General features: G+C 39.4%; 1 protein-coding gene and 1 long non-coding RNA gene across 13 annotated transcripts in view; one reads left to right on the forward strand and one right to left on the reverse strand.

The window, feature by feature from the left end:
* LOC309635098 overlaps positions 1 to 5902 on the reverse strand; it is a 536898-nt gene extending 530996 nt beyond the window's left edge. Inside the window, exon 1 of the long non-coding RNA XR_014248645.1 lies at positions 5680 to 5902. This is a non-coding gene — a long non-coding RNA (uncharacterized lncRNA). The remainder of the gene's footprint in view (positions 1 to 5679) is intronic.
* Positions 5903 to 6110: 208 nt separating this feature from the next.
* MAP3K7 (mitogen-activated protein kinase kinase kinase 7) overlaps positions 6111 to 17158 on the forward strand; it is a 66729-nt gene continuing 55681 nt past the window's right edge. For 10 of the 12 annotated variants that reach the window (XR_014248629.1, XR_014248630.1, XR_014248631.1 and 7 more), the window contains exon 1: positions 6111 to 6419. Coding sequence is in view for 2 of the 12 variants with exons in the window: in XM_082405904.1 (XP_082262030.1) it covers positions 6300 to 6419 (120 nt within the window). In the remaining 10 variants the exon portion in view is untranslated. The remainder of the gene's footprint in view (positions 6420 to 17158) is intronic. The other 2 variants (XR_014248638.1, XM_082405903.1) reach the window with 1 other exon arrangement.

Here is a 17158-nt window from a genome sequence, read left to right on the forward strand (position 1 = left end):
GGGAGGACAGAAAATAAACAAGGCAACAAATAAGTAAATAAGATAATGTCAGATAGGTACAGGAATAGAAATAAAATAAAATTGAGTAATGGATAAAAAGTGAAGGGGTGGGGAGCTGAGTGCAGGTGATGGAGCGGAGACCTAAGTGATAAGATAAGAGACATCTATAGGAAATTTTGAGAAATTGCAAATGCAAGTTGGAAACATCTACATGTAGACCACTAGCACATAGGAATAGAAACCTAACATATATAAAAACAGTCCTTCTTCTAACATTTGTGGAGTCCAGGGCAAGAATACAAGTAGAGGCTCATATACCATACGTCAAAATACTTATAACTTCTAACTCAAGATAACTGGTAAAGGCAACAAATTCCATCCTCCTACATACCTTCACAAGAATGTGGTGGTATGAACTCCTGACCTACCCTGCCCCCTCCTATTCTGGACTCAATTGTATACTGCAAGGAACCTTACACCCTCACATGTGGACAACCCAACCTACCCATCTGAGCCCATTCACACACCCTCCCCACAAAGAGATACGCCTTGGCTAACCTTCAGGAGGCAAGACCCAAATCCAATGGACACTCCTGAGTTTTTCTCATGTTTAGCTTCTTGACAGTATGCAACGCTGAAACACCCTTTTATCTTGATTTCCACAACATCATAATTTTTAGTTTTCCACAAATTTTTTTGGCAGTTCCTCTGCCTCCACTCATGCCTTAAACATTTTATCCCTTAAGGCTCTGCTTTAATTCCTATTCTTTCTCACTTTACACATCTTCCCTAGGTGATCTCATCCATTTCCATGACCTAAATTATCATCAGCAGGCCAGTATCTATTTCTCTAGCACTGTCTTTTTTCGTAAGACTAGCTGCCTACTTGATAATGACACGTGGAACTCTCATAGGCACCTCGAGCTCAGTGTCTTAAACTGCTCTTTACTCTCTTCTCCCCCAACCTTGTTCCAGTCTTCCCTGCTTCTGAAAATAGCACCCTTCCCATCTGAGCTGCACGAGTAAGAAATCTGGAAATCACCCCTTACACTGCCCTTTCCTTTGCCTCCTTCCCCCACATACCACCAATTCTGTTTGCTCAGTATCTCTCATATCCATTTATCCATAACCCCTATGGCCGCTGTCTACACTGTTCAAACCACTATTACTTCTGTTACTACCACAACAGCCTCCTAACTTGGTGCTCCTCAAACTTTTTCATGTCATGGCACAGGTTGAAAATGATAATATTGTAAGATACTCTGGAATAAACTGGAAAAGATTTTAAAGCATCTATTTGGGCTTAACTTAAAAAAAAATTGCTTTTCTCACACTGTAATTTTGAAAAATAAATAAATATAAAGCGTTACAATGTTAAACACTGGAATTTTATAAATATCAAATATATTTTTCAAAATTTTAAGAGGAATTTTTTATAAGTTTTCCTTCATAAATATAACTTTTTAATATAAGCTTTTATCATTGAAATGTCTACTATCAATCCTGATCAAGACTTTTTAAAGATGAACTCTTCAAATTCCTGATAGGCATTATCTAAGAGAACTTATGTTCATACACGGAAATGAAAAAAGTGTTTAAATATTTTTACAACCATTTTAAAATTTACAACAGTTGAAATCATATTTTAAAACTCTAACAGCTCTTCCTGTTATTTAAATAGCAAATATAATGTTCGAATTCCTTCCAATAACATGAATGGATTTTGAAACCAGCTGAACTTTTTCATATCAAGTATTTCAAAAACAATGATGGAAATTTTATCTGCAGGACACACGGGTACCATCAAATCAGTTGCCTTGCAGCTAGCACAGTGGACAGGAACAAAAAAGAACATCAGCTGCAAACAGAAATGTCAGCTATGTGTCATGTCAGAGAATGCCTTGGAGCTGCACCTCTACCCCACATTTGCAAGCCCTCTCTGACCAGCCACACTGCGGGCACCTGGAACTAAAACCCTCCCAGCAGCCCCATGGACTGTGAAAGACCTAGAATGAAGATGTGGGGAGTAGAAAATACGGGATAAACCCAAACATCAAAGAAATGCAGGAATTTGGGGAGCCACTCTCCATTCAGCCACTCACTGAGTTGCTAAGGGGTTGGCTATCTTCTGCGTACTGCAGTTTTGAATATAATGAAGCAGAAAACTATTTCTGAACTTCCTGGAAAGAATACTATTTGATTGGGGTGGGCTACCTTGGTTCTGGAACAGGCAGTAAAGACACACTTTCTAAGAATAGAGCTCAACCTGAATAGACATGAATAATGAACATTTGTTGGTTGCATTCCCAGCAACCATTCCCTGCCTTGCCCCTCTTAAAAGTCTCTAGATTTTTCTTCTGGTTAGCAGCTCCTCCTTCTCAAAGCTCATGACTCTTTGAGTCCTGGATCTAGGATAAACAAGACATTCGCAACCTTAAACGCCCGTCCCCATTCTTCACTCAAGGGTACAGTTGCCAAGGGCTTAAAGTTCCCTGCTCTTCTGAAACAGCTACCAAAAGAGATGCTCTCTGTCATTGTACTGGACAACGTGATCTCCTATGAAAAATGAAACTGCTAAAGCATGCATTCTTAATGGGGGTGATATCATTTCCCAGGGGGTGAAAACTGGGGAGAGAAAAAAAACTTACTCTCTTTAGGTATAAAGCATAAATATGCATACAGTACATAAACATATACACAATATATATGTGGTATTAAAATGCTGGGGGGCCATGAAGAAAAAGTCTTAAAAGGCTCCTTAGGGGATCAATAACGGGAAAAAAAAAGTTGACAAACTCTGTTCTAGAGCAATGGCAAATACCACAAAAAGCAGAAGACAATAATGGAAACTAAATTATTGATGTTATCATTGTTTATGAAACAAATGACACCTGAAGCCTGTTCTAGCTCTTAGCTTCCCACTTAACCAAGCCAATAAATCCTCTTTATTGTTTAAGCAATGTTACCTTGAGTTTCCTGTTACTCTTCACAAAAGTCCTATTAACAGATAAAATATGGAACTCTTTCTCTGAGGTATTATATTGACACATGGCAGTGCAACAGGATATTAAAGTGAAACTATTTTAGTCTGCTTCTGCTAAGCCTCCATGAAAATAGGTGCCAGATACCTTCATAACCCAAATGAGCGAAGTAAGATGAGAATCCCACTTACAACATGCAAAGAGATGGTGAGAAATGGATTTCAAAACTCTTTGCCCTCATCCCCTGGGTACTATAAAAGGGTTAAAACTGAAGACAGTTGAAGGTTAGAGAGTAGTTATTAGGACACTGACATGAGGATGGGCGGTGGAGAGTCCTCAAACTGGGAAGGAATTCAAGGAGACCAGTTAAATAGCTTGATGTGTATCTCTGGAAATTTGTGGAGAGGCAATCGACTAGTGACTGAAGTTGACATGAAATTGTGAGGTTCAAGCTTTCATCTGTAACTCGTGAAAGTTAAAGAAGTTAAAAGGAATACAAAGTCAAAATTGAGGTAAACTGAGACAAATTCTCCTCCCTCATTTCTCTGGATTCAAACTACATTGCTTAGGATTCTTTGATTGCAAGTGACAAAAATACAGGTTGAATCAGCTTAAATGAAAAATGGTAATTTATCGGCTCATAAAGTCAAAGCACAGAATGGGAGGGGTAGATTGGACCTTGGGGATGACTAGAGCCAGAGACATAAGCAGGGCTGAGAGCTGGGACTTTATTATCAGAAGCTAGTGAAGAGGTGCCAGATAGGAAGGAAGGAAGGAAGGAAGGAAGGAAGGGAGGGAGGGAGGGAGGGAGGAAGGAAGGGAGGGGGGAAGGAAGGAAGGGGGGAAGGAAGGAAGGAAGAAAATCTGCAAGCAAATAGGACAAGAATTGATTTTAGATTACTATCAATATCAGAAGTCCAAATTGGTGCATAAAACACAGAAGGAGAAGTATAGTATTGGGGTAGATGTTCAAGATCATGTAGGAAATTCACTTTGAAATGCATCCAACAAAATAAGACAGATATATGAGTGGATGGATAGACAGATACATGATAAAACAGGTATAGTAAAATGTTAATGATAGCATCTTGGTGGTAAGTATATAGGTGTTTACTATAAAATTCTTTCAACTTTTCTGTATGTTTGATATTTTTCTTAACAAAATTTGGGGGGAAAAAAATCAAGCCTAACAGCGTCACGGCTGTAGTGATTAGTCCCTTATCAGCAAGATTCTAGTCCTAAACTGAAGGTATAGAAAACAGATCTTGCACTCCAGGGAAAGTGAGGACTGGCAAAACTTATTCATTCAGCTAGAACATATAACAAATATATCTTGAATTCCCACTTGGTAGCATCCATTGTATTAAGATCAACGTGGTAAAAAGAGAAATTAGATATGACCTGCAGAGTGAAAGGACAAGGTTAAGAGGTGACCATCCTAGTTTGGGAATTTGAGTAAAAAAATGACAGGTAAAAATGGTTATCCCACTGATTTAATATGCTTCTATTTGGTTACTAGTGCACTAAGCATCACTTCACATGTAGAAATAAAGCTCTGATTTCTCACTTGGACAACTGAGTAGATGATGGGATCCTTCATGGAGACAGAAAATGCACACGGAAGAATATATCTGTGGTGGGTAATAACTTCTGAATTCGCTTTTGGAGTCTTGAAGTTTGGGTGCTTACATTACATCTAAATAGAGATGTCCAATAGGTCCGGAATTCAGGAAAAATTTGAACAGTGGGAGAAACTGGGAGTTATCATCTTAAAAGTGGTCAAGACCCTGGGTAAGATCATCCAGAGATTGTGCTGTGAGAAGAAATTATTCTTTCTTTCATTCTCTTACCCGTTCACCAAACTATCATTGAGTGTTACTAAAACTACAAAAAAATGACAGAATGTTTTCCAGGAGTTCATAACTTCTTAATTGCCATATTCAATGACCTATTTGCAATCCCAAACTAGTTAAACTTACTTCTGTACAGCATTTATTTGGTTGGCTATTCCTTAACTGAAAAGCTCTCCTACAGTGATATTCCGATCACCATTCCCCCACTTTTTCGCCAGTTCCTTTTCGGTCTCATACTGAGACTTAGAATTTGACATTCCCAGGGTTTCATCCTTGGTCCTTAAACCTTCATCTCTAACTCCAATTTTCCCAGTTAGGCTTCAGGTCAAACTGACTAAAGTTTAACAGCTAGTTTAAAACTAAAAATTGTGTTGATGGTATTGATACAACACCGGCATTACTTTCCGCCTTATAGATATTCGGACTTAGGTTCTACTAGCCTGTGAGAATCGTAATTGTTTTACTCTGAGCCTATTTTCTCAGGTCCTGAAAATGGCAACAAAAATATTTAACTTGCAAGGCTACTGTTAATGATTAAACTATAATTGTAAAGCATCCAGCACAGTGCTCTGCACTCCGACACGTACCATTAATACACCCCATAAATTCAGATAAACGACAAATTATGCCAAATTATAAGTATCTACCTTACCTAATATTAACTTCTGTTCGTGAGGCTACATAGTGTTAATTAGGTTACACGCGCTGGCTCGCTATGTATTATTTTCTTTAGAATCTCTCATAGCATCAGGGACTGGCTCAAAGTAACAGTAGCAACCGCTTCCTTCCAAACACATTGAGGGAAACACATTTTCCAAGGCTTTTTAAGAAATAGTTCAGTTTACCTTAGGGGTGAAACTGAAAAGTAAGCTTCGTCACAAAAACTCAAGCCAACACCACCGTCCGTCTGCAGGTCTCTGAGGGAAAAGGGAGCGGGGTCACAACATAGTTCACGAAGCAGATAGGTTTTATCTTTCCCGCTGGTTCCTAGAGGACCAACCATACTGATATTCCATCATGCTCTGCGCCACTTCCGTTCGCGCGTTTTAATTACGTCACGGGCCAGCTCTCGCGGTATCTTCCGGTTGCTGAGGCTCTTTAACAAAGATCTCGCGAAATTTGTCCAACGGGTCCAAGCTAGCCTCTCACCCTCCCCCACTCCACCCCCAACCCGTCCTTCCTTTCTCTGTCTCTGTCACCAAACTCTCCCCTCCCCTCCCTTGAGCTCACCGCCCACCTCTGGTTTCCGATTTTAGGCCGGAACCGGAAGTTTGGTGGGCGGGGCCCGACGGAGGAAAACGCAGCGGAGCCGGAGCCGGGACTCGGCTGTGGCCGCAGCGCCTGTCCCCGCCACGGACCGCCGTGGCTCCAGGTTGAAGGTCGGTCCGGAGGCGGGTGGGCGCGGGTCTCCCCCGGACTGTCCGGGCCGCAACCTTCCCTGGCCCCCCGGGTTCCGCAAGGGATCATGTCTACAGCCTCCGCCGCTTCTTCGTCCTCCTCGTCTTCCACCGGTGAGATGATCGAAGCCCCCTCCCAAGTCCTCAACTTTGAAGAGATCGACTACAAGGAGATCGAGGTGGAAGAGGTGAGCGAGGCCCGGCACGGAGGCGCCGGCCCCGGCCCCGGCCTGTCCAGGTCTCTTCCTGGTCCCGACTCTTAAGGTGCCTCCTCGACCCCTCTGTTTCGCGGGGTCCACCCGGGTGTCCCCACACCCCACGGAGACCGGGTGTAAAGGGGACTCTCCGCGTTCACCTGCTCCGATATAGCTCTCTTTTTTCCTCATTTCGGCACTCTTGAGTTTGAATTTGATATTCCGGTGCTTGGATTTGGGTCGTCTCAAACAGAGAAGGATGAACTGGTGCGGTCGTGTGGTCCACCAGTTCTCCAATCTGTTCAGTAGTAAAATTCATCAAAGACCATGGCCGTTTTGGAGTTTTGGTTCTCTAAGGCATAGTGTTGTTAAGGGCTAAGGATTTTATTATGTTCGACTTCCAGCTCAGCGTCTGGCGCCCAGTGGGTGTTCTATGGATGCTTGATAAATTAATACATCCTGAGATCTAACACAGTTTTTCCCCGAGTACGGAATGGTTCTCAGTTTAGCCAATTCCATAGAGCAGTAGTCGTAATAGTAAATGTTCTGCCTTCAATTAGACTACTTTAGATTGATTTCACCTTTAGTACTGTAGACTGCTATATACGATGAAAAGATGTTTCAAGTAGCATATTCTGAAGAGATAACTAATGATTTCGGTGACAACCAGAATATATCAGACCAAAAATCGCTGTTAGAAAACCCGAATCCATTCTTATTCTGCAATAAATTATTTTAGAGCAAGGTAATAATGTGCCTTTAATACACTGCTTCTTTTCAAATTCACCGTTTGGTTGTAAAGTCCACAAAATTTAGAAAAGTAAGATCTGTATATATGTAAAGATACACTTTAGAAAGTGTTAAAACTTTGGTTGAAAATTGTGTCTATTATTTACCATTTGTTTATCATTTTTAAAATGTACTAAACACCTTACATTACATACACCAAGAAGAACCCTGTGTGTCCTATATTACAGACTCTCAATTACCTCTACTCTAAAAATTCAAAATTATTTTTAGGTGGTGGCAAGCTAAAAGTAGTGAGATAATTATCCTTCAACAAATATTTTTTTTCTATACATGTTTTGGAAGAATAATGGATTATTTAATCATATTTTTACTTGAATAAAATAACCTTAAAGGTCACTGAAAACAACCTCATTTTACAAGATAGTGTAAGTGGGAAGAGCGAAGCCTTTGGAAGGAGTTAGATGAAGGTTCAGTATATCAGCTATGCCACTTATTAGCTGTATGATTTGGAGCAAGTCTCCTGACTGACTTTGTTGATCTTTCATTTCCTTAACTGTAAAATAGGGATAATAATTTCTAGTTCATTTTATTTGTATAACAGATTTTATTAGGTAATACATGCAAAACACCCAACACTGCCTGACACACATTACTAGGAAACTGAGTTACAGAGAGGAACAGTGACCTGCTTTACGGTCACATGGCTAAAAGAAGGATCCATAGTTTGGAAAGAGGGGGGAATTTGTGTGTGTGTGTGTGTGTGTGTGTGTTCTATTGAGCTATGATAAATTCCTTTTTAAGAATTGGATAGTTGCTCCAGCTTTCATGGCTAACATTCTTTCTTTTTTAAGAATGAAAATTTGGTGAGTCAGTATAAAAGAATTACAGTTTTTAAATAAGCATTTACGTCTGCTCTGTGGTGAACTGCTATGCTTGTAGACTACAGATTGTCATATAATAATAACTTGTACTTCATGGTCTTCCAAATGCTTTCACAGACTTACATCATTTGATTTTTACCACCTTAGTTTTCCCACACTACTTTCTAAAGCATTTTACATTCTTGATTACTAAGGTGTCATTTATCATTTTACTGCTCTTCCTCCGAAGCCACTTAACTTCTGATTGAGGTTCTGTTTCCAAAGACCCTTCCTTCAGTTTAGATGATGTTTGATGTTTCAACTTTTCTTTGGTATTTTTAGGACATTCCTGAGGAGTAAATTTTTGTTTGTAGCTGAAGTTTTCTAATGTCGGGCAGTCATCTAATTTTATTCTTCTCACTTTTTTATTACACAGTTTAATTTCATGTTAAAGATTGAATTTAGACTTTTCTAATGTTAAAACTGTTACATAATTTTCATTATATTCTTTATTTTCACATTAAAACAGTGTTATATAATCTAGGGTGCAGGGCACTCAGTAACTATTTCTTAACTTAGATTCTGCTTCTAGCTTAAAATCATGAATAAGAGAACAGAGAAAGGTGACTAAAAACAAAAAGTATTTTATGTTGCTTTCAGTATTTTATGTGGTACCAGTATATTGTGTATAAGTAAAGAAAATCGTATTCTGTTTCTCAAATAACAGTGTAATTGAATCAGCATTATATCAATTCAGTTGGAAACTATGTAAGAAAAATACTCCAGCCATAGGCCAAATATGCACTCATTTCGTAGGTGCATATTTTTAAGGCATCAACTGATTTTACGCCTTAACATTTCTAATATCTCTAATATCAGGACTCAGTAGTATCAGCGTGGAACTTCCTAAATTCAATTCTGATATCAAATTATGTCAGGTCTCAGCATCAGGAACCTATGTAGGTACTTTTTTTTTAAAGTCATTTAGCTTTTGTCATTGTGGATCTGAGTGTAGAGACTGTTGGAATAAATTGTGAGGTATGCACATTGTGGACTAGCTTGCAAGAAGTGGTGAAGGCAGTGTGGTGTGGTAAAAAAGTGTACCCAGTAGGCTGGGTATTTAGAAAATGTCGATGCCATACGGATTTTGCCATGATGTATTTCAGTAACTTTGAGCAAGTCACCTTATTTTTCTGGGCCTCTGATTTCTCATGTAAAATGAGAGATTGAACAAGATCATTTAAGGTCTCTTCCAGCTCTAAAATGAAAACACATTATTGTTTGCAGTGTTTATGCTGTGTTTCCACAGTAAGCTTTAAGGACAGTGATCGTGATCTCGTGTGGACTGTAGTTTGTTACTGACTAATCCTGGTTAAATAGGGCAAATGATACCCCCATTTTACAGATACTGACAAATGGTCATAGAGTTTGATTTGCCAGAAGCCTCATGTCTAAGTAAATGGTAGAGCCAGGAAATGAATTTGCAATTTCTCACTCCTGAGTCATTTGCTCTTTCCATTTGGATTTACAGGGTCACTTCGGTTCTTTCTGAAGTACTCTGTAACCAAACCTTATTGTAAGAATGGGGAAACAAAATACTGATTTCCTTTATAATAGTTGGTCTTGAGCATTTAATGAACAGTGTCTTCTGTGGATAATACTGATAAGATTATGGAAGATGAATAGAAGGATTCTAGGATTCTCTCCTTAAAAACTTTGACTTACTGTGAGACTAGATTTTCAGGACCACAAATTTAAAACTATGAATGTAGTGTAAATTGAGCACTTAACCCATAATTTGAAAGTAGAGTTTATCACAGAAGGCTCCACTGAGTGGGAAAGATTTTGAAACTACATTTTGAATAAAGTAAGCATCATAGATTGGGAAAGATACTAAGATGAATTTTCTTTGCAGTTGTTCCTCTGCCTCGAATGCTCTTTCCCCCAGAACTTCAAATGGCAGACTCCTCACCATTCAAGTCCCACTTCAAATGTTACTTCCTTAGAGAAGCCTTCCCTGAGCAACCTAGATCTTTGTCATTTTTGTTACCCTTCATGGCACTTACCAGTAACCAAAATTATGTATCCCCCCAGCAAAGTTTAACCTGTCTTATTCACACTTGTAACTCCAATGCCTAGCATCTGAAGGTTTTCTATAAATAGTTTTTCATAGTAAATTAAGAGCACAGTGGCATACATGCTTTTCCATGTAGTTTTAGTTTAGGTGGTTTTTTGTTTTTAAAAACCTGACTTGAATAAAGGAATGGAGTAGTCTTCCATCTTAAATTAGCTTTTAAAGGAGTTGCTTTCTTTAAACACATACACCAATTTCTGATTTTGGTTTTTGTGCCTTTTAATACTAATTGCATGGAAATATTCTATAATCATCTCTCTTATTCTTCTGTACTTTTTATTAAGAAATTAAATTTAAATCTGCTTTATTACATGAGACTAAAGTTGTGGACTCAAAACCATGAGGGCTAAACCGTAGGGGGAGAGCTACATATAATAAGAGAATTAATCTGAGAACATTTTAATTTAGAAAACATTCATAAATTCAGAAGGAAATGTTTCTAAATTGATTTCCCTTTTAAAACCAAGTTCTCTTTGCGTTCCTCTGTTCTTCTATTTTTACAGCTGAGGGATTGTGAAAAATGTCTGAAATATTTATTTCTAGGTTCACCATTTTGGATGGATGTGTGTGTTGGAGGGGATACTTGTAATTTGGATGTGCACCATTTTTTACACTCTTGGTGAAAACTGATCTTTGGGGAAAGCTGTCAGTTCAAACTAATTGTTAATGATAATATGTCAAAGAACCTTACTAAGATATGAATGCAATCCAAAAAGCATATTTGATTGTGAACTTGAATTAGAAATTTGGTAGTAAGTAAAAAGTGACTTCCTTTCAGTGTTTTGTAGTTTGAATATTAGTTTTATCATTGTTTACCTCAGTTGCCATTGTGTCGCAGTTTGCCATCTGTGCCACTCTTTTCCCCTGATCTACTATGTGTCAAGAAAAACATTAGGTTGCTCACAAGAATTCTCCTTTTCCTTTCTTCTTGCCCAAGATGTCATGTCCATATTATTTATGGAAAACTTCAGCAAGGGAGGGCTCTCTCGTCTATGTCATGGTTTCCAGTGAAGTGTCTTGTCTCACTATTAATTATGGTTTTAATATAACCTAATACAGTCATTCTCAAATATCACAATCACCTGAAGGGCTTGTTCAAACACAGATTGCTGGGCCCGACCCTCAGACTCAGTAATTCTGGGTGGGAACCTGAGAATTACATCTTCTCAAATTTCCAGGCAATGCAGATTCTTCCGGCCCAGAGACCACACTTAGAGAGCCATTGGCTTAATGCTTTTGCTGTTTTTATGTCTGCTTTCTTCTTGAAACTCTTTTTTTTTTTTTGGCTTCTTGTGACACTTTCCAGGTTTGCCTGCTACCTTATTGACTGCTGCATCTCAATTTTTGCTGGTTCCTTCTCCTCTGTGTTCTAAATGTTGAAGTGCTTCAAAGCTCAGTTCTGGGACCCCAGTATTTACATGTTATTTTTTGGTCACCGCATCCAGTTGATTGACTAGAAGTACCAACTAAATGCTGATGACTCTCCCAAGTTTTCATCTCCTGCCTGACTTCTCCCTGACTCATGTTTCCACTTTCTTGATATCTCTGCTCGGATATCTAATAGGCATCTTAAGCTTTATATGACTAGATCAGAACTCTGTGCTGTTAAAAAAAAGAAGGAAAATCTGCTTGCTCCAGTCTTTCTTATCCTTCATCAAACTGGTGCTGAGTCTAGACGTTATCCTTGATTCATCTCTTTTCCTGTCCACCTGTCCTGCCTGCATGCAGATCATCAGCAAGCTCTTTTGACTTTACCTCTAAAACCTATCCCAGATCTGCGCATTTTTCTGCACTACCATCAACCTTGTCCTCGAAGCTCTTCTCTCTTGCTTGGGCTGCTTTTACAGCCTCTACCTGGTCTCTCTTTGTATATACGCTAGCTTCCCTACAATCCATTCTTCACACTAGAGCCAGAATAATTTTTTTTTTTTTAATGCAAAATCATGTCACATTCCTCCTTAAATTCCTCTAATTGCTTCCCATTACTTAGACTGAAATCCAAACTCCTTTTCATGGTGCCAAGAGCCGTTCAGGATCCAGTCTGCCTGTCTCTCCAGCGTTATCTTTTTTTTTTTAAACATCTTTATTGGAGTATAATTGCTTTACAATGGTGTGTTAGTTTCTGCTGTATAACAAAGTGAATCAGCTATATGTATACATATGTCCCCATATCCCCTCCTTCTTGCGTCTCCCTCCCTCCCTCCCTATCCCACCCCTCTAGGTGGTCACAAAGCACCGAGATGATCTCCCTGTGCTATGCAGTGATCTCCCTGTGCTATGCGGCTGCTTCCCACTAGCTATCTATTTTACATTTGGTAGTGTGTATATGTCAATGCCATCTCCACCTTTATCTTGCATCACTCTTCCCCTTTCCCACTATGCTCTGCTCACACCAAACACTCCAACTATTCCTCTAGGTCACCACTAAAGTATCACCTTTCTCAGTGAGGCCTTGCAGGACTATCCTGTTTAAAACTGGGGTGGGGTAGTGCACGCACGTGTACACACACACAATTATGCTGCTTTTCTGCTTAGTGCGCTTATTAGTTTCTAAAATATATCTTTTTTTTTTTAATAAATCTTGCTTCCTCTTTATGTGTCTCCCTCCACGAGAATATAAGTAGTTAGAGCAAGGATTTTGGTTTGGTTTGTTCCCTTCTTTGTCTGGAATGCGTAGGATAACGCCTAGTCTATAGATGGGGTTCAAATATTGTTGAATAGGAAATGAGGGGGGTTTTTTCCCTTTTAGGGCCTTTACATTAGTTGTTTCTTCTTCTTTGCTTGGTTCCATGTGTCATTCAAATATCAAGTTAGTAACCTCCTCAGATGGCATTTCATACTATCCAGCCATAAGTTTCACCAGTCTCTTTGTCACATTATTCAATTTTTTGGTTTTCTACACAGCATTTATTTTACAAGCTGATATTTTTCTTATTCATCTTTTTGTCTACTGATTGTCTTTTCTTTCCTCTCCCCGCCCCCCTTAAATTGAAAGTACATTCCTCGTAGATCAGGGCCTTTGTCTTATTTACAGCTGTATCTCTTGTATCCCAGATGGTAGCTGGATATAGTAGACATTCAAGAAATATTGGTTTAAGGAGTAAAGAAATGAAGTTCATCATTCTCTTGGCATTAGCCTCACTTCACCCCTCGAAAGCAGGAGGTCTTACCCATTTTTCCCTGCTTGCTGACTAGGCCTTCCCCTTTGGCTTTCATTGATCCTCTGAAATTCAGCTGAGCTCTGCATTTAGCTCCCTGTATTTGAGCTGTCTACCATCCAACAGCCTCCTTCCTGCAGTCAGAAGACTTCAGTTTTCAGTTACCTTGTTTTTTCTCTTGGCAAGAGTTTTTCTGTATCATTTCCCTGTACTGTCGGGGCTGAGAGAAGCTGGGTAGGGCCTCCCTCTGACTGTCTCCCTTGCCACACTTACTCATTTGCAGCTTCCCATGTTGGCAAAGCATATCCTGTGAGGCTGCTTCCTCCTGGGGATCTCAGTGAGAAGTTGGGAGGGAGGGAACGCAGGAATAGGTCTTTCCTGCCCTTGAAGCCCTAAGTCTGTCCTGAAAGCCGCCATCATGGACTCTCACCTTTGGCTCTCTTCAGCCGGGAAGTGTTTTTTAAAAAAAATTCAATGCTGTTGTTTTGTTTTGAATTTCTTCTCTACCTCATTTTCATCCCACAAAGGCAGGAATCAATTCTTTATATATTTTTTTTCTTTCACCCCTAATATTTATGCCGTTTGAAAAAATGAGAAGTCACATTTTGATTCTGTGATATGGTGATTTATAAGAAATAGGTACTTAGCCATTCAAATGATCAAAATATATTTCTCATATATATATTTGGTCTTTGTCTACGGTTCCTGGCTCACAGCTCCCCAAACCCTCTGATTTTCATAAGTGAAGAGAGAGATAAAGATGTCTCAAGGTTAATTTTGGACCACACCTAAGGATGGGGCTGGTTGCCAGGAGAACCAACAATGTGATTAGAGGGTTGGAACTTTCAGTCCCACCGCTCTGACCTCTGGGGAGAGGAGAAGGGCTGGAGGTTGAATTCATGGCCCTGTAATAAACCTCTGTATAAACCCAGAAGGACAGGGTTCAGAGAGCTTCCAGGTTGGTGAACACGTGAGGATTGGGGGAAAGTGGGACACAGAGGGGGCGTGGAAGCTCCGTGCCCTTTCCGCTTACCTTGCCCGGCTGTTCCTGAGTTATATCCTTGTGTAGTGAACTGGTAATCTAGTAAGTAAAGTGTTTGAGTGCTGTGAACCACTTGAGCAAATTAATCAAACCCAAGGGAGGGGGTCACTGGTACCTCCAGTCTATAGCTGGTTATCAGAAGCACAGGTGACAGATAACCTGGCTTGTGACTGGCCTCTCAAGGGGGAGGGGGAGCACTCTGGTGGAACTGAGCCCTTAACCTGTGGCATCTGATGCTCTCTCCAGGTGGATAATGTCAGAATTGAGCTGAATGGTAGGACGTCCAGCTGGTATCTGAGAATTGCTTGGGAGTGTGGGGAAACCCCCCTCCACACCTTGGAACTGGTGGTCAGAATCATTAGATACACAGAAATATAATTCGTTAAGCATTGACTCTGTGCCTCTAACCTTTGAATTCACAGCAGTTATTTTTTCTATCATGTATTTCAGTTTATGTGTACAACCTTGGGCATCTTGGACTTACTTTATTATCATTTTAGATCTGTTGTTTCACCATACATGTGAAATATAATATGGCCCTAATGTGAGTGGAGGCTTCTTAAGTACATGGGCTGTCATCTTACATGAATATGCCTGTTTGTATTTCAGACAGTTCAAAAAATTGCTTTCTTAAACAAAAGGGAGGAAGCTTATCATGTCCTTGCTTGCCCACATTTTGTTACCATAGTTTTACGTTGCAAACTCAGAGTCAGCCATCATCTCAGCACTAGGTGGCATTTGTGCATCACAGTTAGTCATGCACACCTTACACAGTTTTTACAACAGATGCATGATCCACAAATGCAATGTTTGGAATCCCTGCGGGGACATTTCTGAGAATAGGAAAATGAAACAAGAGGAGACCTACCAAGTACCAGTTGCTTTGATGTATTTGTAAATATATAATTGAAGAATATATTAAATTACTTCACGATCATTATTTCATAGTAATATCAATAGGTTGACTGGTCTCCATCCATGCTTTCTTAGCCGACATTGTCATAAGGTTGAAATTCATTTTAGGACCTGTTTGCTATTCATCGTGGTTAATTGTGAGAGAAATGAGGAGTATAGCTCCTGAAACTGATTCATACCCAACTCCAAGCACTTATTATTCTTTTGTAGTATTGAAGAAAATGCCTGGTTTTGACTTATGAACACTATAGATATTCTCTGAGGAAAATGTAAGCATCTCCCTTTTACTGTTGAGAAAGCAGAAGCTCAAAGACATTACCAGTATTGGTAGCTAATAGGCAGACAGAACCTACATTTAAACTCAAGACTGTTAGGTTCCAGATCCTAGGTGTGCTTTTTCTGTTATTCTGATGGTACCAGGTTTAACCAATAACCATTCATGTTAAAGTAACTGAATGACAAGTCCAAATAACTGACGTTGCTTCCTTTCCCTCATGAGAGCTGTGGAGGAGGGCTAGAGCCTAAGCAGGAGGTCCCTGAGCACCCAGGGCTAGGAATGGAAAAAGGGAAAGTCACTAAAGGAAAGACAGCCCAGATTCCTTTAAGTTAATGACATACAGAGGCTGAATATAGAGTGAATTGGTTATTACATACTCTAGGCTTCAAATCCTGGCTTCTCTGACCCTGTGATCTTGGGCAACTTGCAACCGTCTGACTCAGTTTACTACTTACCTTAATGGAGGAGGATTAAATGTGTTAATGCATGAAAGCACATAGACTAGTACCTGGCACATGATAGGCATTCAATTAATGTTAACCATTTGGGTGGTTTTATACGTTAAGCAACATGAGAAAAGTCCATACTGCTTTGTGTAATGTTTGAAGTAGAATTTGAGCTATGGCTAGAATGGCCATCCACCTCAGTTTACAACTACTGTCCTGGTAGTTACAAGCACCCCTTTCTTACTCTACAAGGAGTTCCTGTACATGTAAGTTTGCCTAAAGTGAAGACTCCTCCTCCAAGAGAAGATATCACTGCTCCTTTCTGACATATAATACAGATATATGTGTACAAATCAGGTTCTCTAACATTCTGGTGTTAGACTTCCTGGCATCAGACTGCACTTGCTCTTTACTAGCTACATAGCCCTGAGCAAGTTAGTTGATTTCTTTAAACCTAGGTGCTTCATCTGTAAAATGAAGATACCTCTAGTACCTGTCACCTAAGGTTGTGTAAATGATGTAATGTATGTAAAGCACTTAGCTTAGTGCCTACTATATAGAAAGTACATCATAAATGAGAGCTGTACAGGGAATTAGATTTTTTGCTTAAGGAAGTACTTAGATCTGTTGGAAGTTGAAAGATTGGAGTAGATGGCACCTAACTAAGGTCATTTGCAGTGATAATGTAGAATGATTTTACTCTAACAAGTATCTAAAGCTATTCTTTTATTGTTGTTTTAATATTTTGGCAAATTTCAAACATTGATAAAAGTCGAATAGCCTGAGAGAGGAATGAATTCATGAGCCACCCATCAGCTTCAACAATAATGCAACGTATCATCAATTTTTATTTTTAACTTTAAAAAAAGTAACTTTAATGAGATATATTTAACATATCATAAAATTTACCCATTTGAGGTGTACAATGATTTGTATAAATTTGCTAAGTTGTACAAACATCACCAGAAATCAGTTTTCAAACATTTTCATCACCTTGGTGTAGGATTCCTCCTACCCATTTACAGTTAATCCCAGTTTCCACTCTTAACCCCAAACAACCACTGATCTACTTTCTACCTCTAAAGATTTGCCTTTTCTGGACATTTCATATAACTGGAATCATACAATATGTGATCTCTTGTGTCTGGCAC

The sequence above is a fragment of the Balaenoptera borealis genome (genome assembly GCF_965194805.1).
Source record: "Balaenoptera borealis genome assembly, chromosome: 9".
Lineage (NCBI taxonomy): Eukaryota > Metazoa > Chordata > Mammalia > Artiodactyla > Balaenopteridae > Balaenoptera > Balaenoptera borealis.